This window comes from Osmerus mordax, chromosome 6 (genome assembly GCF_038355195.1).
Source record: "Osmerus mordax isolate fOsmMor3 chromosome 6, fOsmMor3.pri, whole genome shotgun sequence".
NCBI lineage: Eukaryota > Metazoa > Chordata > Actinopteri > Osmeriformes > Osmeridae > Osmerus > Osmerus mordax.
In genome coordinates, this window is record NC_090055.1 from 17,019,051 (window position 1) to 17,040,717 (window position 21,667).

At 49.1% G+C, this 21,667-nt stretch overlaps 1 protein-coding gene across 1 annotated transcript in view; it reads left to right on the top strand.

Annotated features, from left to right (window-relative positions):
* creb5b (cAMP responsive element binding protein 5b) overlaps positions 1-21,667 on the top strand; it is a 39,879-nt gene that overhangs the window by 10,201 nt on the left and 8,011 nt on the right. The window contains exons 5-6 of the mRNA XM_067238469.1: positions 10,895-11,021; positions 13,350-13,460. Coding sequence (XP_067094570.1) covers positions 10,895-11,021; positions 13,350-13,460 — 238 coding nt within the window. The remainder of the gene's footprint in view (positions 1-10,894; positions 11,022-13,349; positions 13,461-21,667) is intronic.

Here is a 21,667-nt window from a genome sequence, read left to right on the forward strand (position 1 = left end):
GTAAACTAATGGTAGTTAGTTTTACGTGTAGGTCGAATCAAAACACACACAATATAAATTACTTCATGCCAATGTTAAAGGTAAGAAATATGGCTAGTTGCATTTACGTTCGCCGGTGTGTTGAAGTTGTCGGTCGAAAGCGGAGTCCGTTTTAATGTTGGCTTTAGGTAATGAATCTGTGTAATCCAATCAAAAGAGTCTTTCGTGAAAGTATTCCTTTTAATCCATGGTGAGATTGATTTTGGTTATCTCAGTTTCGCAATTTTAAATTACGTTTGGTTACTTCTGCAGAATTGTCCAGAAAGTGTTGCAATCACTATAATGTTGAATCCCAGGACCTTGGCGAGATCCTTCTTGAAGGCCTATCTGTTGTCTGGACTTGCTGCATCAATGGACTCAGCGAGTGATTATTTGTTGTTGGTATTTATAATCATAATAAAAGGGAAGTGTATTGTGGCAGGTAAAACGATTCAACGGGTGTTGTTCAAACTGTCTCACAGATATGTGTGACGAGGCTGTTACTTTTGGATGGTTTCTTTGAAATGTTCATACCTTGCATATACTTCATAATTTATGTACACAACATTTATAAATGGTTTGGTTTGTAGATTAAAATCATTTTGATATCAAGGTTGACTGGCTTATCATAACAGGAAAGGAAGTTACATTAAAACATCAAATTACATCAACACAGCATTAAAGGGAAAGCATAAATTGTCACACACAAATTCCAATAATTATGTCCACAAACAGCATTGTCTTTGAGAGATGTTTGTAAATCCATTAAATGTCTGTTTTGGATAAATCCTTTGTTTAATCCAGAGTTTTCTGGAGTAGGGATAGGTTGAGAAAGGTGGGCCACTTGGCTGGTCCTTCTCCCTCCCCTGGGGAGAAGGAGATGCCAGGCCTGGTGTCAGCCCTTTGAGGCTCACCCAGAAAGATAGTGGCATTGTATGAGGCATCATATCATGCAATCAGTCGTCATAATGTCGTCAGTGCTGTGTCTTACTGAGGTGATCAGAAATGGCCACGTTCAAGGTTTGACTCTATGCTTCACTGAACTCATTCAGGCTGTCATTATTTTTTGGGGGAAACGGAAGTAGACTGAAGGAAGTGTGTGGTGTGTTGAGTATCAGAAACATGCTTGTTTGCACACCTCTAAGGATCTTCCGTGGCTTGTGGTCTTTGTCATGGTCCAGAAGAGAAGTGAAACTGTGACAGTTTGCAGAGAGCACCAAATAGAGAATGTGTCACTGGTCGGTCTGACTGGAAGTGTGGCTTTAGCTTGGCGTGTTGATTTGTTCTGTAAAAATATCTCATCACATTTTTACCACAGAACACAGCACTGGCGTTTGATGATGTGTCCAGATCTGCTCGAATGGAAAAAACCCACACATGATCCAGAGGCTGCATGTATTTGCAGTCAGTGTTCATTTCTGCTCCTCATCAAGGTGTTCAGTAGCGGTTATTAATACCATGCCAAATCTTTTTTTTGTAGTTCTTTCGTAGTTTCATAGTTCTTTTCGAAAATATTACCTAAGTTAACATAGCTATTTATTTCCTGAACAATGGTTTCAGTTACAGTATAAAGGTTCACTAAGACAAGAGGAAATCATATTCCTGTTGGTTTTGGGGTGAACTCAAACTCCTAACTTATCAAGTGTAAAAAAAAACTATGAAAAAACGCTACTGTTTGCAGTTTTCCAAACACATCTCTCTGTAGATGAAGAGATGGTGTCCATTGTATTTCTGCTCGCCATTGTTAGACTGTGTCGGAGGGGGAAGTGGCCTTGCTCCACAGAGCGTTGGGCTTTTCATGTTTCCATGGCCGAGGCCTGACCTAATGACCTTGGCCGCTTCAACCCGACTTCCTTTATTATTGTTTATGATTAGAAAGCGTTTACAGAGGGGAGATAAGAGGAGGGGGTCCACCAGGAGGGCAGAGTGGCAACGGCGAGTGGCCTTGCCCTGCTCCTCTAACTCCACAGGCAGCCCTGGAGCCACATGCCAGCAGTGGTGGTGACCCCAGATAACGTAGGTGAGAGAAAGAGCCTAATGATGACACAGTGTTTGAGAGAGCGAGAGAGAGAGAGAGAGAGAGAGAGAGAGAGAGAGAGAGAGAGAGAGAGAGAGAGAGAGAGAGAGAGAGAGAGAAAGGGAGGGAATGAGAGCGTGAGAGAGTGGGGTAGGGAATGAGAGCGTGAGAGTGAGAGATGGAGAGTGTGTGTGTGTGTGTGTGTGGGGGGGGGGGGACAGAAGGAAAGAGTGAATTAGAGAGAAGGGATGGAGACACACACACACACAAAAAAAGCGCAGGATGTACATCTGACCTGAATTAAGATGAGCTCATTGTGTACTGCAGTGGGTTTAATAGTGCGTTCGGAGAGGAACGCCCGGCTCTGTTCCCTCTCATTCCAGCGGGGCTGTGTCATCCTTGCCCCGGGGCCACCACACACACAACCTCCTGCTCCAGCACTCACACAGCACCGGAACACAACACACGGCTCCGGGGAACACAGGCCTCTCAAGACCCGGAGGAGGTCGAGAGAGAGCGGATTACCTGAACAGGTTGGAGGACAGGAGGCGAGGGAGGAGGAGGAGGAGATGGACACCTGAGCAGGTTGGAGGACAGGAAGTGAGGGAGGAGGAGGAAGAGAGGGACACCTGAGCAGGTTGGAGGACAGGAAGTGAGGGAGGAGGAGGAAGAGATGGACACCTGAGCAGGTTGGAGGATAGGAAGTGAGGGAGGAGGTGGAAGAGAGGGACACCTGAGCACGTTGGAGGACAGGAAGTGAGGGAGTAGGAGGAGGACGAAGGAGAGGAAGAGAGGGATCTCAGAGGAGGATGGAGAGGAAATGAGGGATCAGGAGAGAGGGGAAGAGAGGAAGAGGGGATCAACAGGATAGAGGAAAGGAAGAGAATAATCTCAATTCAAAGATGTTTGGAGGTGAGTCACAAGAGAAAGAATAAGACACAAGAAAGGCACTCAAGGTCAATGAGGCATAATCTTAATACTCATAACTCATAATCTTCTCAACAACAACAAAAAAGAGAACAACACCTGGAAGAAGAGGGGGTGGTGGAACACAGCCAGAATTCTCCAGACTACTTTGAGATGACATCACCCTGTACACCTGTGACACTCTCCGCACCACCTGATGTTGTACTGTACTTCTGGCATTTTACACCATGCACAAAGAGGGAGTTTACACTGGGGCCTCATGGGCTTTCCAGGAAATCCATCATCTATATTCTGGCATCAAGTCAGCTCCTCATTCCCCAGCATGCGGCGAACACTCCATCCCAGATCCATCCCACAATCCCGAGCAGCCTCCCAGCATCCCTGGTGCTAGCTCCCTCTTCCCACTAATAAAAGTCAGCCTGTGTCGTAGCCCATTAGGACTGATTTATTTGATCAGATTCGTATTATTTCCTCCGTCCAAACCCCATGGCTCTCTCCTCCCACCAGTGATTAAAGGCAGTAAATCAGGGCCAGGTCCTGCCTAGTGTTTACTCAGTCAGCCCGGCAGCTGCAAGCTGTTTGAGGCCCTTGTTTCTTGCCGTGTTTACCTCCGTTCCCATGGCGACTGCACCACCGTCTCCCGAGCGTCTGGAACTTGGCCCCGGGCTGTTTTGGTTACATTTGAACGCTTTTTTCGCTGCTGTGTCTACCCAGAGCTAGCAGTGACTTCACCCAGAGCAGAGTGGAGCAGAGCAGAACAGAAAATTGGAGAGCAGAGCAGAGGAGATCAGAATAGTGGACAGCTGAGTAAAGGAGAACAGAGCGAGGGCCGATTTGAGGAGAAGAGAGCAGTGCAGAAGACAGGGGTGGAGGGCCGAGTAGAGGTAAAGGAGAGGGGAGCAGAGGAAAGGAAAGGATAAGAGCAGAGGAGAGGGGAAAAAAGAGAGGAGAGGATGGACGAGAGGAGAGGAGGAAAGAATAAGAGAGGAGAGAATGCAGTGCTGCTGGAGAAGGTACTGAGAGATAGAGAGAGAGAGAGGAGGAGAGAAGGGAGGGCGTTAGGGGCAGGCAGGCAGGGGGTGGGGGGAGATAGAGAAGCCAAGAGCATTACATCACTGCTGGAGCAGAGTCAGAAGGGAAGGATATGAGTCAGTGGGTTGGCTGCACCTCCCTCTCTCTCTCTCCTTTGCTCTGTCGTCTCTCTCTCTCACTCTCGCCCTTGTCTTTCTTTTTCTTTCTCTCTCTCTTGTCCCTCTCTCCCGAGTCTTTCTCTCTCTCATCTATCTATCTATCTTTCTCTCTCTCTCTCTCTCTCTCTCTCTCTCTCTCTCTCTCTCTCTCTCTCTCTCTCTCTCTCTCTCTCTCTCTCTCTCTCTCTCTCTCTCTCTCTCTATCTCTATCTCTTTCCCTCTCTTTCATTTCTCTTTCCCCCATCTCCAGTTGGACAGCTGCCAGGCCCCTTGTGTTCAAGTCCCAAGTGCTTGAGTTGGAGCTGGGACTCTGGGCCTGGGACTGTAAAGCTAAGTGTATGTGCAGACCAGGGGATTTGTAGCTTAGAGTAAGTAGGGGGTTAGGGTGTAGGCTACGCTTTGCACCCGGAGCAGAGTGATAGAGGCTGTGCCGTACAAGGATGGGCTGTGTTTTAGATCAGGATGGAACGGTAGAGAAGTGCGAAGGGGGTGACCAGGGAGAAACAGAGGATGAGAGTGGCAGATTAGAGAGAGAAAGGCATTGAGGGGGGGGGGGGCTAGCAGAGATGTTCTAATGGAGTGGAGGGGAATGAGAGAGGGGTACATAGAAGTGGGGAGGAGGAGAGGAGGGGGGGGGGCAGGGTAGGGAAAGAGGGGAGAAAAATGGGAGGGGGGGTGTATGAAAGGAGTATGGAGGCAAGTGGAGGTTTGGTGGAAAGGGAGGAGAGGGGAAGATGGGGGGAGGAAATGGAGGAGAGTGGAGGACACTGGGGGCAGGGAGGAGAGGAGAATGGAGCAGAGAAGAGTTGAGGGCAAGGGGAATGGAGGGAAGCAGAGGGGAGCAGAGGAGGGTGGTGGCTCGGGGCTGGAGGAGACTGAGAGAAGAGGAGGGAGGGAGGGGAGTGGGTCTGTGAGCCACTCAGTAATGTGAGAGTGCCGGGTCAGGACTGCGGATCGTCTACCTGCTCTCCCTCGAGGCTGGCAGAACAAGCTATTATCAATCCCCTCAGTGGGGCCGCAGCCTGTCATTATTCACACACACACACACACACACACACACGCACGTGCACACATACACACACACAAGTACGCACACACATACATGCACAGACGCTATACACACACACAGGCAGACAGCCGCACACACAATCACTCACACACACACACACACACACAGCCACACGCAAATATAGGCTCACAGAAAAATTCTGTGACTTGACAGACACACACAGACTGCCTGTCAGACATGTCAACAAACATGCAGTAGGAAAAAACAGGTACCTTTTCCAGTTAGGTAAGCACAGGGTGAGCTGAAGACCCTTTTAGACACATACATACACACAGACCCAGCCCCCTCCCCGAACAGACACACACATACACACGCAACAGCTCAATACTGCTAATGCATACAGTATGTGTCCACGTGCCCAGCACCCACACTTCACCACATGCTCACACACACTAGACCCTGTCACAGCCATGCACAATGCCCACAGTCACAGACACACAGGCTCGCTGGTTAGCTCCAGCCTGCCTTACAGCCTGCCTGCCTTTCCTGACTGCCTGCCTCCATCGAACATGAACATGTCTCCATCTATCAGGCCAGCATGCTGGGAGCTGGAGTCAAACTGCAGGAGAAGGCCTGTCAGGGAGATGTCGATGTTTTCTCTCCTGTTGGACGTGCGGGTCCGCTGGTGTTCCAGTGAACTGGAGTAGTGCAGAGTGGTATTCCCCTGTGGCAGACACTGAGCCGTGTGTGCCCTGTCTTGCAGGTGAGCAGTGATGCAGACAGGCAGACAGGCAGACAGGCAGACAAGCAAACAAGCAGACAGACAGACAGAAAGGCAGACAGACAGGCAGACAGGCCGGCCGGCAGGCAGTATTGAGACTTTTCCAGTAATCTATTGGGGAACATTACAGCCTATAATCATATTTTGTTTTGAATAATATAGTCTAATTGTTTTTTTTGGGGGGGGAATAGCCATATTTATTTGTTTAGAATTGTATTAGTGTTTATTTTGTTCTGACTGCCTATTAGCTTAAGTGTGCATTCCCAAGAGCCACGCTCAAAGTGGACCAGGGAAGTTTGGTTGGCGCAGGGATGGCGCACCTGATCTTGAATAGGAATTGGAAATGTTTTTGGTTGCAGGGTAGTGCCATGAGATTTTGCCTCTATGATGAATGAAAAGAAAATGAAAAGAAAAAGGCAGTAAAGAAAAAGATAGACCGACTCCTGAGAATTGTTCGCACTTGCAGGCAGGCAACCCAGAGCAGAGCATGGCTGGCAGGAAGGCAGTCGGCAGGGGAACCTGCATCTCTTCAAAAGAGCCTTTCTTCTCAGTGTATCCAGAGCTGGGCCTGGGACCAATGCCCTGGGTCCCCACCCCAACAGCCCTGGCCAGGCCAGTGACCACACAGGCCCCTGGCTCCAGTCAGAGCAGAGCAGGAGTAGATTATAGCCTCTGACAGCACACCGATCCTGGGTGGGTGTCTGTCAGGGGGACCCAGGCCCTGATAACCCGGGCTCCCTGATAACCCAGGCTCCCTGGGACAGAGCACACAGCCATAGCCCCTTCTTAGCACTTGGAGCCCTTGGCCGTGTCACTTGGAAAAGGTCAAATGTAAATGTCCAAAATACCACCGGTTCATTTGTGCTGACTTGGGTTAGTATTAGGAAAAGAGGCTTGCTTTGTTACACGGTGTTGCCTGTATTGATTAGTGTACCCCTTTTCTTCACCCTGCCCTGGCATCCTGCTTTCCAGAGCAGAGCAGAATCAGAGAGAGGGCTTGTTCGACCTGTGTGCTGTACAGCCACGCTGAATGCATGCATGATGTTAACCTGGTTGCACTTACACAGCTTTCCCCTCCATGTGGAAATGTTTGCCTTCAGCTGCGCTCGCTGCCCATGTCACACGTGCCGTTGAATGAGCATGATTGTGATAAATTGGAACGCCGGACAGAAATGACACCGAGTCAGGGAAGGTAATGGCCCGGGGTGTTTGTCTCCATCGCGACTCTGTGTGCAGTCGTCGAAAAAAAGAGGGAAAAAACACAGTCTGGGGGCGTAAATGCACACATTTAGGTCTGGGAAAATACAGGTGTTTGTTCAGGTGGGGGGGGGGGGGGGGGGAATGGGGGGGGGGAGTCGTCAGCTACACCCTCACCCCCCCAGCTGTCTCTCGTTCCTCTCCTCTCAGCAAAATCACAGCTGTGATGTGACCCTTTGATTACAGTGACCCCTCTGAGGCCCTCCTGTTCCAGACTCTGCTGGTTGGCATTAGTGGGTACACTGATCCATGGATCAGTTCTGAGCAATGAGCAGCAGAACAGATCTGGATGATCTGTGATCAGGAAGTCGTAGGACGGAGCTCACTGTGGCCTGACAGGCCATTGTGTGTCTGTGGGCCTCATGCAGGGCCGGAGTGGGGCCACTTTTCAGCCCGGGAGTTTCATGCCCAAGACCGGCCCTTTTTTTTGTATACCAAACAGTGCTGGATGCAGCCTGCTTTGACTGGGGGTGCAGTGAACATTTCTGGGGGGTATCATGATTACAGAAAGGGATCGTATTATTTTTTAAATTGATACAATTTTTGAGACTGCTTAACGATCTGAGTGTTAATCAGGCACGGAGCCAGATGTTGTAAACATTAGGAGCTTTGCCCCAACCTATGGCGTATGGTTTTGATGTGATGCAAGATAGGGACTTCTACAGTTAATGCGAGCGTGCACAGCACGCGAGCGAAATGTTTTGGCCATTATTTGAGCGCAAAATAGTTTTTGGAGCTTTATGTAAAATAAACAGACGTTTTTCAATTGGTAAAATCTTGTCTGGCGATGCCATCACTCCGGCCCTGCTCCCATCCATCCTCCCTGATGCGTATCGTTACGGTAGGGCCGCCCGTCCTAGCTATCGGTAGCCGATCTGGGAAAACTTTTTGGAAAAGACGGGCTATGGACCCAACCAACTCAATTTGGGAGGGGAGAACTCCCTCACATGGTACAACCTATGCAGAGGCTGAGGTGTCAGAATGCGGAACGTGTGTAGCCTACTTTAAGAGAAGATAGACTAACGTGACAAATGTCAACAACAAAAAATTCCTTGACCGGCCCAAAAGTGAAGCGGCCCACCGGGAACTCTCCCGATTCTCCCGATTACCCACCCCTAGTGATGTGTCGTTCGTGAACGATTCGTTCATTTTGAACGAATCCTTACAAGGACTCGGGAGTAACGAGTCCTCTCAAAGAGTGATTTGGTAATTTTCTCGTGGCCGCGCATCGGGACTGTTGCATAGGCTCGTCCAAGTAAACAGAAATGATTCGTTCATTTCCCGACTCGGTCTTCGGGTACGAGTCTTTGTATCATTTTCCACGTGACCTGCATAGGCTCTGTAGTGGTAGCTAGAGGAAACGCTAGAGGGAACGATTCGTTCATTTCCCGACTCGGTCTTTCTACGTGTCTTTGGATCATTTTTCACGTGACCTGCATAGGCTCTGTACTGGTAGCTAGAGGAAACGAACGATTCGTTCATTTCCCGACTCGGTCTTTCTACGAGTCCTTGGATAATTTTTCACGTGACCTGCATAGGCTCTGTACTGGAGGAAACAAACGATTCGTTCATTTCCCGACTCGGTCTTTCTACGAGTCTTTGGATCCTATTTTCACGTGACCCGCATTGTATTTTTTAGTAGAGGAAACAGTTTCCTCATTCCCTTTCGCGTGGCCGCTGTTTTAGTAAGACGTGAATGACATTCGCTCAAGTCATCATACTGACTGGTTTAGTTATTTTCACTTTACATTTACACTTACAGTTTAGTGCAGTGTAATTGTTTGCTGTGATAATTAAATGCTAGTTGACCCTTGACCCTCCCGTGAATGCATATGCATGATACGGAAAAGCGCAATTTGCCATTTTCATTTCCCGCGCTTTTACCTCTGTGCGGCATGTTTGTACATACCTCGCCATGCTTTTACGTGCAAATTGCGAAACAAATACGCCTGAAGTGGGCGCAAAAGCTTTATTACATGAGGCCCTGTGTGTCTCTGTGTATATGTGCATATATAATTATGTGTGTATGTACGTGTCTGTCTGTGTGTGTGTGTGTGTGTGTGTGTCTGTCTGTCTCTGTGTATGTGTGCATATAATTGTGCATGTGTGTGTAGGTGTATGTGTGTATATGTATGTGTACAGTTTAAGCATAGGCAGCTGGGACTCTGTGTTCCTACATAAGGGGAATTTGGTGGCAGTTGTATAAATGATGTCAGTCAGGCCAGATGGAGTGGTCTGGGTGTAAGCAGAGCAGTAGACCTGAGCCAGGTCTGCTGAAACAGGACTGGATCTGCTCCTACAACGACCGCAGAGCCCAGTCCTAATCCCAGCACATAATTTATTGATGTGGCTACCATTGTGGATTGGCCTGTCAATCCGCACGCTGGATTAGTGGCAAAGGGGAGACTTTCCAAAGCTTTGCTTCACCAGAGCGCTTTCTAAAAACATCTCACTTCACTGTTGTGGCTTGAGCTCCGGAAATACGATTGACATGAAGCAGACCGATTCTCATTGTTTCTGAAAACAGCTGTTTGCCCGATGTGTCCTGCTCAACCTTTAGTTAGATTCTGGTCAAGTTTTGTTAGTACCACTATGACTTTCTAAGGAGGAGTTGAGATGGAGAGATGGACCATTAACTCAAGTGATGTATGTTGAGGGATGGCACTGCACAATGGACACCCATGTGGTTGAACTGTTGAGCTGAAGAACTCTGCACTGTGTTACAAAGACCTGCTTGATAAAGTGTGTGTGTGTGTCTCTTACTGAGAATTCATGGTATGAATAGGGTTCATGCTGCTAAAGAATGTAAATGATCAGCAACAGTCATTGTGTGTGTATGTGTGTGTGTGAAATATACCGTACAGAGCATGTGTGTTATGACTGCATACATTTTTACATTTTACATTTAGTCATTTAGCAGACGCTCTTATCCAGAGCGACTTACAGTAAGTACAGGGACATTCCCCCGAGGCAAGTAGGGTGAAGTGCCTTGCCCAAGGACACAACGTCAGTTGGCATGACCGGGAATCGAACTGGCAACCTTCGGATTACTAGCCCGATTCCCTCACCGCTCCCTCACCGCTCAGCCACCTGACTCCCCTGCATACTAGTGCAGTGCCTGTGATATACATGTCAGACTATGACTAGTTGCTAGTTCTTCTAGTCAGACATAATGTGCTTTCTCTTGTGCATTTTCCTATTTCTAATCAAATAATATAATACAAAGCATAAGCTTGTCAATTAGCCACTACTTCAGTGAACTGGTTGAACAACTTATAAGTCATGTGGGTAGCTAGCTAGCTAATGTTAGCTGCAGAAAGCCAGACTATATAGCTAGGTAGCTAGTTACCTAGCTACTATAGGATGATGGATTTAAAGCTAACCCACACTTTAAGCCTCTCATGCTGGCCTCCTCACATGACAGGAACCAATCCTTGACTCTTTGCCCCCCACGTTGCTCTCATTTCATGGCAACGTGAGAAAAAATTTCAGTGAGCTGTGATCCAGCTGGCAAATGTTAACTTCTTACAGCGGCCGGTTCTCGAGATAATCGAGACACAGACAGACGCACAGATTCCCCTAGATTTATTGTCCGATTTTCATTCTGAGTCGTCGCACTGTCAAAATTGCTGTCTCTTGGAAATGTGTCTGTGACATGAAACCAACCAGAGTACTCTGTGTGTCTGTGTGTCTAGGCCTGTCCCTGGCTCGCTGTCCTCACTACTGCACCTACGGAACAGACAGAGACAGCCACTGCCAGCGTCTATGCCTGGCACCCTGCCAGACCCCACCATGCCTGGCTCCTCAGCTGTACTGATGCCCGTGAGTACACAAAGACACACTCAGGCACGCACACACACAGACATGCATACACACACATACAGGCACACACACACACACAGATACGCATACACTCACACCCACACAGGCACATATAGACACACACAGATATATACACACATGTACACAGGCAAGCACACACGCAGACAAACACACATCCACACACACACAGGCACGCAGACACATAGGCTCTCACTCACACACACAGACATGCATGCACACACGCACAGACATGCTTACTCTCAGACATGCACTCATACACACCCGTACAAGCTCATACAAACACACACAGGCTTGCACACAAAAACACAACATCCAATCACACACATGCACCCTCATTTAAAGATGCTGTAAAGGGGAATTGAAAATTAGTTTTAAGTTCATCACACCACAGAAAAATGTGTTGTTAACTACCCATCCAAATTCGAATGAAAAAAAACACTGACAAGTATGTTAAATTAGCCTTTTGGAGCAGAAGCTCCGCCCCCTCGAATTTATTGAATTTAGCAACAACAGCAACACTAAATCAATTGCAGATATCAGAACAGACCTACCTGCAGTCTCTGAGTGTTTTATGTGTTAATCACTTGTCTTTGCATCGTACCAGCATTCAACCAGAGTAACAGAATGCAACCGTCTGTGATCTGTTATAGATAGGTCGCTGTGACGTAGATAGTAGGTTGAGTTTTTGCCCCGCATATAAAACTGAGCTGAAAACGGGAGAGAAACACTGTTCAACGGTCTAACTCCACATTTCAGTGCGACAAAGTTTTCGCGCTTTGCACAAGCTTTCAGGAACTCATTTCACACGTATATAATGTACTTAGAAGCAAATAACGGAATTTGCTTTAAAGCATCTTTAAGTGTGCATGCAAGCACACCGACACATTCACACACAGACACACAAACACACCTTGTTCTTCGGTACATGTATAATCATTGTCTCACGACTGTCCATGCACACACTATTGCACACTGGCTGTAATGTCAACAGTAGCTATCTTGCATATTTAAAACCATTATAATCAGCCTCTATTAAAGTGACCTCATCTTTATCGTCTCTACTTAATGTAAGACTCCACAGTGAAGACTTTATTGTAACAAAGCCAATATGATTTAGAAGGAATTGTAGTGGGAGGCAGGGAATGATAACAAGGCATGAGAAAGTTCCCCCTATCAGAATTCTAATGATACAACATATGTTCTCATTGTAACACAAGACAAGCCATGTTTATGCTAAGGAAAAAAAGTCCCATGTTTATTAAATTAAGAGCTAAGCGATTTTGGAGAAGATTGACGGGTCAGGAAAGGGGTGCAGGTTTGGGTGATATTTTGACACAAAACACACTTAGTGCAATTACGGCGGTGTGTAGCCTTCCTGGCCTGGCTCTCAGTAGACAGGGGCCTTGTGGAGGGAGGAGGAGGGGGGCTGGTCCCCATGGAGACCACCAGACTGGGGCCTGGAGAGAGCTAGGAGGCCAACTCATACTCACACGCACACACACCAAATCCATGCACTATAAAAAAAAACAACACATTTCACATTTCACACACACACATATACTAGAGAAAGCTGGAAGACCCCAGCACCTGACACAACCTGCACCCCCCCCCCCCCCACACACACACACACACACAACTCAGTTGACACCTTTACCCTGACATTTCCAGTGTGGCTCAACCCCGTACAAGTCTGGCCAGTCCCTTAAAACGCAGAACCAACCACACACTGATAAAGATAATTTAAGTTTCTCACCTACCCACTCCCAGTTACATTCTCACCCGCTGGGCCTGAAAAAGAAGTCTATATGTGTCCACATTTATTATGAGAAACTCACACCCTTGGTTTACACAGCTTCCTGTGCTCCCCCCCTCAGCTTCCTGTTTTGGGGGAAGCTAGCTGTTAGGATGCTGTGCAGAGCTGTGCAATGGGCAGGTTCCAGTGTCAAATCAGTATCCTATTTGAATTTAGTTGCATCTAGTCGGCCAGATCATTCTTGTGGTTCATAGCAGATTGGAATGGTAATAAAGTTATGTATGCATGGTCTTCAACCCCATTTAAGGCTGTGTTCTTGTCAGCATGTGTATATGGGGGTCTGTGTGTGAATGTGTGCATATGTGCCTGTGTTTGGGTGGGTTTGTGGTGTGCATTCACGAGTGTGTGTGCATTCATGATTGTGTATGTTTTTGTGCATGTGTGTGTGCATGTGTGTGCATGCATGTGTGCGTGCATTTTTGAGGGTGTGCGCGCGTACTTGTGTGTGTGAGCTGCAGCGGTGGTGTGTGACGGTTTGTTGCTGTGCTCCTCAGATGGAGAGGCAGATGTCCATGGGCTCCAGTATGATGAGCATGCAGGGTCCAGCCCACAGCACATCCTGCTCCTCCACGCACGTGCCCTCCATGCACTCAGAGGCCAAACTGGTGAGTCCTCACACACACACACACGCGCGCGAGCGCGCACACACACAAGCTGACAGGCCTGCCAACCTTTACAGTTGTGCACACATGCACACACACACCTCCCCCTCCGCACACACACTCAATATGTTCCAGCTTTCTTTTCCACTGGCCTGTGCCAGCAAAGCTGTGCTCTTAAGTCTGTGAGGATTTCATCATTTGGTGTGGAATCAAAGCTGCGCCTCAACCTGCCAGAGCATTGCTGCAGACTCTGGCTGGAAGAAAGAGCCCTTTATGTGGCTGGGCTGCCCACCGACTGCCTGATGTGTATCTTAATGTACAGAACATGGTCTGTAGGTCCTGCAACTTGTTAGCACTAGTTTAACACAGTGGGGGGGGGGGGGGGGGGGGGGGGGGGGAATCAAATGACCTCATCCTTCACAAAGTTGGTAGTTAGAGCTGGCAGGGAGAAGGAGAGAGGGCTGAGAGAAGAGAAAGAGAAAGAGAGAAGAGAAATGAAAAGAGGAGAGAGTGCTGACAGACAAGCCAGAGAGAGAGAGGACGAGAGAGACGGGGTGTTGAGAGACATCCCCACAACTTGATTGGTTGTAATCCTGCTACTAACAGATAGGCTAAGAGATAACATCCTGATGATATGATAGTCAGGTTCTGATACTTGTTTCCATGAAATATGACCTTTCTTTGTCATGCATGCTCTTTGAGCCGACGCGGTTGTGCAGATCTCAACTGTCACAACTTTGTGTTCTCGAATGACAAAGACCAAAATACGGTTCGGCACCTAAAATGTTTGCTGCGGTTCCCGGCGTTTGCTTGCGCCGTTGCAAAGAAGAGAGAGAGGGAGAGAGAGAGGGGAAGGGGGGAAGAGAGAGAGAGGAGAGGGGGAGGGAGATAGCAGAGGTCATTATAAGAGTGATTGCGCTGATAGAGGAGAGCGGCTGCATTCTCGGGGCTCTTAAGTCTCCCCCTCTTCCTCTCACTCTCTCAAGATTGATCGTCTTTGTAGTCTTTTGGATCTCTTCTGCGGTTCCTATGGCAACACGCCTCAGTAACACAATATTAGTGTACAGGGCTTATCTCTCGGCTGGCTGTCATCCAGACACATCTTGCTCTTTTTTTTCCTCCTCCTATCAGGATAATTGAATTGTAAATGCACTGTTAGGGCTCCAGTAAACATATGCAGTCTGTGAAGGGCAGAAGAGCCAGTGACCAGACATGGCTGCTCAGTGCAGCGTTCGTAATGCGACGCGCGAATGCAAATCAATTAAGATCCCGCTCCTCGATACCTGAACGCTCCGATGGAATTCCGAGATTGTGGAACAGAAAGTGAGATTCTAATTGTGTTATCAGGCAGCGATCTCCAGCGTGGTTTTCATAAGCGCGGACGGGGGTCTCTAATGTCTGTAATATCCGCGCCCGGGTCGGGTCGATAAATACGGCCACGCTATCGGGTGACCGGACCCTGATCAGGCCCATGTGTCCCCTGCGACGGGCTCGATCCGGCTCTAATCGCATTAGCCAGACCATGTTGACTTTCCGCCAATGGGAAATCTCCCCACCGTAACCCCACACCCAGCGAGGCACGGATCCGAACGGCCTCTCTTTTTTCAACGTTTACATTACGGGGGGGTGGGGGTGTGGGGTGGTGGTGGGGGTTGGGACTTTGACAGACATGGGGGGAATGGATAGAGATAGAGAGAAGGAGTTGAGACAGTGAGGGCTGAGAGAGTTTTCAGTTCCAAATGATATTGATAACGAGAGTGATAGCGCACACGGAGTGACAGGGTGAGAGAGAGTGGCAGACAGCGAGAGAGAGAGAGAGAGAGAGAGAGAGAGAGAGAGAGAGAGAGAGAGAGAGACAGACAGACAGACAGATAAAGAGACAGAGAGAGAGATAAAGAGACAGAGAGAGAGAGAGAGAGAGAGAGAGACATATAAAGAGACAGAGAGAGAGATAAAGAGACAGAGAGAGAGAGAGAGAGAGAGAGAGAGAGAGAGAGAGAGAGAGAGAGAGAGAGAGAGAGAGAGAGACAGAGCCTGTGTGTGTGTGTGTGTGTGTTTCTTCAGGGCCTGATTTCTTGTGCTTGTATGTGTGTGTGTGCATGTGTGTGTTTATGCTGTGGTAACTGGAGGTCCCCCTCCCTCGGCAGACTTAACCCTCTCCTGCACAGAGGGAGTGTGCTGAAGAACCCGGCCCCGGGACTAATGAAGGCTAATTGATTTTGCGGTGGGCCTGAGCTGCTGGGAGGCCTGTCTCTGGTGTAAATAGTTAATGAGCTGGGGGCCGCTGGGGGCCCCTTGGGGACTCATATCACAGCATCTCTCACCGGGCGCTGTGTTTGTGCTCTCTGGGCCCCCTTATCTCCTCTACCTCTCTCTCTCTCTCTTTTATCCCCTTCACTCGTTTAGTGCCGTTGTGGGTTTGCGTAGCCCAGCGATGGCGTCATAACTGGCTCTAACGGCGCGTGTCTTTCTGGTGTTTGCTGTCGGAGTGTTTTGAGAAGTTCTGGTTGAGGTGGTTTTTATGTGTTGGGGTCAGGGTGCCTCGTGCGACATGGCGAGGGGTGTGGTCGCGCTGCGCCGTGTCTTGGGAACAGAGCGCTGTGTGTTGTGCGTTAGGGATGACGGGATAGTTGACTCTTGCACCGCAGAGGAAACGCAGCGGCGAGGAGGCCAAGTCCCACACAGCATGACATCATCACTGCGAGCCAGCGCTCCTAAGACCCCAGCCAGCTCCAAGCCTGCGTCATCGTCCTAGCATGGTGCCACATGCTTGTGCACACACACACGCAAGCACACACGCATTCACTCAGCCAAGCATACACACCCACACACAGATAGACACACACACATAAGCACACACACGTACGCACACACACATGCTCACACAAACACATACACGCACACAAACATGCGCGCACACACACACGTATATAAAAACACACACATACACAATTTTGGGGGGGGTATTTTGTATTCGCACAACAAAAGACTTTCACTTCTCCTTGCTGCAGAAAGGGAAGCCCAAACAAAACTCTTATCAAGTTCTTAAAAAATGGGTCTTGTTGTGCCAACTACGAGACATAAGTCAGAAATGTGAGCAGGTCAGATTTCAAAGTGGTGTTGGCTGCCACGGAGAAGAATCTCCAAATTTGATAAAGCTCTTATCTTGCTTTTTTATGTCCTGTTTCCCTGGCTTCGACTGCAAAGTCATAAAGGGACTGGTTTGGTGAGCCGTTGTATGAAAATGTGCTATTTATTATCTCCGTAATTATCTTTTGTTTACATTGTTACTAAGGACAATAAATGTGTCACTAAGCGTCAGGCTAGGTGCTGAGTTTTTCATGAGGTAAACAATGCTATATGTTCCTAGACCGCTGCTCTGCTGGCTGTGGAGCTGGCGCAGCATGGGATGGTGACATAATTCTTGGCATGCTCTAAATGTACTCCTTTTTACTGGAGTTGGGGTGGGGGGAACCGGAGCGCCTCTTAAAGAAACATTTCATAATACACAGAGACCCGCCATCAAAATCAAAGAATGCAGCTTGAGTTCTATTTCTTTTTTTTCTTTTTTTTTGGTCAACATGAGTTTTAGTGTTACGATGTTATCCTTTACCATTTCAAAATTCGGATTGGAATGGGTCCAGCATTAAAAGAACTACGTTTTCCTGAAACTCAACTTAAAAAAAATATAGATGTCATGTTATCTTAATCATGTTAGGAAGACATGCCAACTCCTAAACCGACACTAACAGTTAAAAAGCAACAAGAGCAGATGTCAACTACCACTGCTTAGTGTGAAGTCATTTATACAGTAAGGAAGCACTCCATTAAAACAGTTAACCCTGTTACGTGTTACATTTATCTTCTTCCCCTCAACTAGATGAGCACCTCTGGCTCAACATGGCATTGCTAGGAGGAGCAGCTCACAATAGGGCCCTAGCTTCAGGTTTTAGAAGCAACATCTGCATGAATGGTGGCATTGTCAGAGGATGATGTCATCGCGGGGAGACGGTGAGCTAAGAGCACAGCTGAATCCGCGGGCTGCAACACTGCTCCACCGAGCTCCGACGCGCGGGGTTAAAGCGCCCGTGAACGCATGCGTGTAGGGTGTGTGCCCGTGTGTGTGCACGTGTGTGCGTCTAGGGCGCATGTGTGTTTCAGTGAGAGCAGGGGAGGGTTAAACGGGGGACAAAAGGATGCAGAAATAATTTCACCAAGGGGAGGGTCCATGTCTCTGTGTCTTGCCAAAAGCAGCTCTTCCAGGTGGTTCACATTATCCCCCCAAGGCTGGAAGGTGTATGGATTTATAGTATGGTACAGTCCAGGAAGTAGAGTCAGAGGATAGTAGAGTATATGAGGGGTGAGCAAGCTCCCCGGGTGTGTCTGCTAGCTTATCTGTGGTGGGTTTGGGCGAGGGGGGCTCTCCCTGGGCCCCTCAACAGTGGTGCCAAAGGCGGGGGCTTAGACAGAAGCTCTGTCTGTCTGTCTGTCTGTCTGAAGCCATGACAACAGCACCACTGTGACTCCCTGTGACTCATCTACACCTACTGTAGCACCGGGTGCTTCACCTAAATTCTTGACTTGAGCTTTTGGTGCACTGTAGCTGTGAGGCCTATCTTCGCAGCGTTCAGTTTTTTCCACAGTGTGGGGTTTTTCAGAGATCCTTGTCTGAAGGGTGTGAGCATTGTGCCGCATGTGACCAAAGAGGATGTCTTCTAAAGAGAAGCAGGTGGTGTAGGGAAGGACCATGACGTTAGATGTATCGGAACATGGTGAGACCGATGTGAGTAGGTTAATTTAAACCGTCACACGTTTTACAAGTTTATTTGTCTCAAAGATGGGTGGGACCAGTGTGTGTGTGTGTGTGTGTGTGCGTGTGAGAGAGGGTGGGGGGTATGGACAGGAGAGGGCAGTGAGGGTGGCAGGCAGGCGGGCTTGGAGCAGAGGGTCCCGGCTGTTTGTCTTTGGGTGACTGCGTGTTGTTTTAGCTGGGCTGGTGGGAGGCGTGTGTGTGAAGGCCATTTGGGCACGGTTCAGGGCCTGTGAATGGGGCCAGTGCTCTGGCAGGGCCAAGCTTGGGTAAACCAGCCTCGCCTCACCAGAGGAGCCAGACTGGACTGGCCAGCCCCCGCCAGCCCCCACAGAGCCCCCCCTCGCCTGATGGACTGGGCCACCGACTGCATGCGGTGGGTGTGTTGTTATGTGTGTGTGTGTGGGTGGGTGTCAAATACTGTAGATGGAACTTGGTTTGTGGATGAATGGTTGATACACTGAGGGTGACACTCTTTTGATTAGCTCCGTATACACATACTAACCACCAGACTGAGTGTGGATTTCTCAGGATTACAACATCATAGCTTCTTTAGAAATGGTCTAAAACGTCTAAAAAACTAAGCTGTATAACGTGACACATTAATACATTTGGCAAGACAAACACATTGAAAATGAAAATGCAATTTCAACACTATTACCAAAGAGTTTCCTTGTTATCCTTACTGTCATCTTTACTGGTTGCAATTTACCCACAGGAAAAACACAGACTCTGTTGACCTTACTGTTGTTCCAGCCATCTATCAAAGTCAGATGAAAGTGAACCTTTAGTGGAACTCCTTCCAGGAGATCCATCCTGCTGTCTGAGGAACTCTGGATGACTATCAGCTAGTTTGTGGGTTGGGGGGGGGGATAACTTCTGATACACTCTGCTAAGATTTTCCTGCTTGGGTAACGTGGGAAACCGTTTCTTTCTTTCCTTCTCTCTTTCTCCCTGTCTTTTTTCTGACTTAAGGTTGGTTATTTCTCTCCCTCTCTCTCTCTATTTCTCTCTCTCCCCCACACTCTCTCCTTATCTCTCCGTCTCTCCGTCTCTCTCTCGCCCTCCTCAGTCATGCTGATAGCGATGATGCTGTGGTGATAACCATGTATGTTGCTCCAGAGCCGGTCTTTACAAGGGGAGACAGTGTGTGGATACCCAGTGCGGAGTCAGAGGCCCATCTATCAGCCTGACAGGGAGGAGGGGCCTCAGCCAAGAGCATGAGCGCACGTTTGGAGCGCTCTCCTGTGTGGGCGTGTCCCCTCTGCACCCACGCCGCCTTGTCTCTGAGCGGCACCAGCAGGGCGTCAGGGCCCGGCCGAACCGGCCCGCCTTTTTTACGTCTGTGAGGAGCCACAGGGAGGCCCAGACCCGGCCCCGGCCCCAGAACGAGAGCCGCTGAGCAGGGAGAGTCTCCTCGACAGAGACGTTGCAGCTCTGCACTCCCATCAGGCTGTCTGGCTCCGTGGTCCCTGAGGAAATCAGTTTAACAGTCCCCAGCTCTTGGCTAGAGAAGGGGGGGGGGGGGTGGAGAGATGGAGGAGAGCGAGGAAGGCAGGGGCGGAGTAATGGGGGGGATTGGAAAGGGGGGGGGAAGGGGTTCTGCCTCTCAGGGCGAGAGGGAAATCTAATAAACTGATCTAATGGGGGGTTGGGGGGAGTGTGTGTGTGTGGGGGGGGTGTGGAGAGGGTACATCGGGGAGGCATTGGTGGGTAGTGCTGGTGGAGGACACAGAGGGGGGGATTAGAGGACTCTTAGTGTTTGGCACAGCCCAGTCCAACTCCCCGCCCCTCTCCCGCAGATGGTGAACCCATGCTGGGTTTAGGAGCCGGGGGTAAACGTTGGGTGTGGGTAGGGGGGTGGGTTGATGGGTGTAGGGGGGCTGGGCCCCACAAAGACCACTGCCAGGAAAGTTACAGCATTGATTTATGATGCAATTATAAATACGGTGTGCACGCGAGGCACCGTACACGGCGACGGGGCACCGTTTTGCCCCGTGCTTAGCTCTGAAACATCGCCACTCGTTTCTCCCTCGCATCCATACAGGAAGAGGTGTCTCTCCATTAAAAAACTGCCCATATTGTAGCACTTTGGCGCTGACTTCCCAGACCTGAGACTCTTTCCTTTGCTCGGAGGCGCCAAAGATGCCTCCGGCCCCCCGATCGCCCGCTGCTCCACTTTTAAGGGGAATAAAAGTGCTCACCCTGACCTCATTGGGTTTGATTTACCCATCCTGAGGCGGGCGTGGCCTCCTCCTTTTGTACCTGCTCCTCGCCCTCTCATTCTCCCAGCGCCATTAATAGATATGAAGTCATCTGTCCAGGAGAAACCCGAGTGTGTTCTCAGGATGAGCCCAGGGCACTCACAGGAACATCACTCAAAGGGACCCAGCGTCAGAGAGGAAACCCACATACATAAATATCATTAATGGCTGATCAACCTGGCGGCTCTGAATGGGCCTGGATGGGAGGCGCGGGGAGAGGGAGGGTCAGGGGTCAGAGGTGCGGTGGATCCCCCTCTCTTCTGAGGCGAAAGCAGACTGAATCAGCGCTGGCGTTTCCAAGGCGTTTATTATCTATGGGGATCGATATGCATTGTTAGCACTTGTCTTGTCTGTGACTGCGTACGGCTGGGGTGAGGAAGACACGTTGGTGATTGATGCCTTTCCCCCCTAAAAGCCTTGTTCCAATAAAGAGATTAACCTGGTTGATTTGTCAAAAACGTTGGATAAAAAAACGTCCCTCATATGCCCTTTATTGCATTGCAAGACATTCATTATCAACCCTCTTAGGCAGCCACATCCAGTCCCGTAAAAAAAAACATGTTTTCTGCTCCGTGGTAACAGTGTCCGTGGAGACAGTCGGCGTAGAGGGCAGACGGGGCATGCCTTTGCAGGTCATAGGTCACAGTGGACCATCCAATCATGGGAGAGCAGAGAGCAGGGAGAGAGCTGTGATGTGCCACCACCAGCTAACACCTGTGCTGACATAATGACTGTTTACTGTGGCATCAATGTAGCCCTGGAGCTGTTTGTGTGTGTGTGGTGTGTGTGGTGTGTTTGTGTCTGTGGTGTATTTGTGTGTGTGTGTGTGTCTGTGAATGTGGTGTGCATGGTGTCTGTGTGCGTGGTGGGTCTGCGTGTGCTTATGTGTGTGTGTGTGTTTGCGTGTGGTGTGTTTGTGCGCGAGCGTACGCGCGCGCGTGCGTGTGAGTTCCCAGTGTGTCATTAGAGGTTAATGTGCAGGGTGGTGCTAAAGCCTCGATGATGAGCCGAGTCTGGGCAGAAACACAACCATGAGTTAGAGACACATTAGAGATCCTGATGAAGGTGTTTGAAGAGCGCAGCCTGCTTATCATGGTCCTGCGAGCCCTCTACGCCTGCGTCACTGTGGTTCCTGA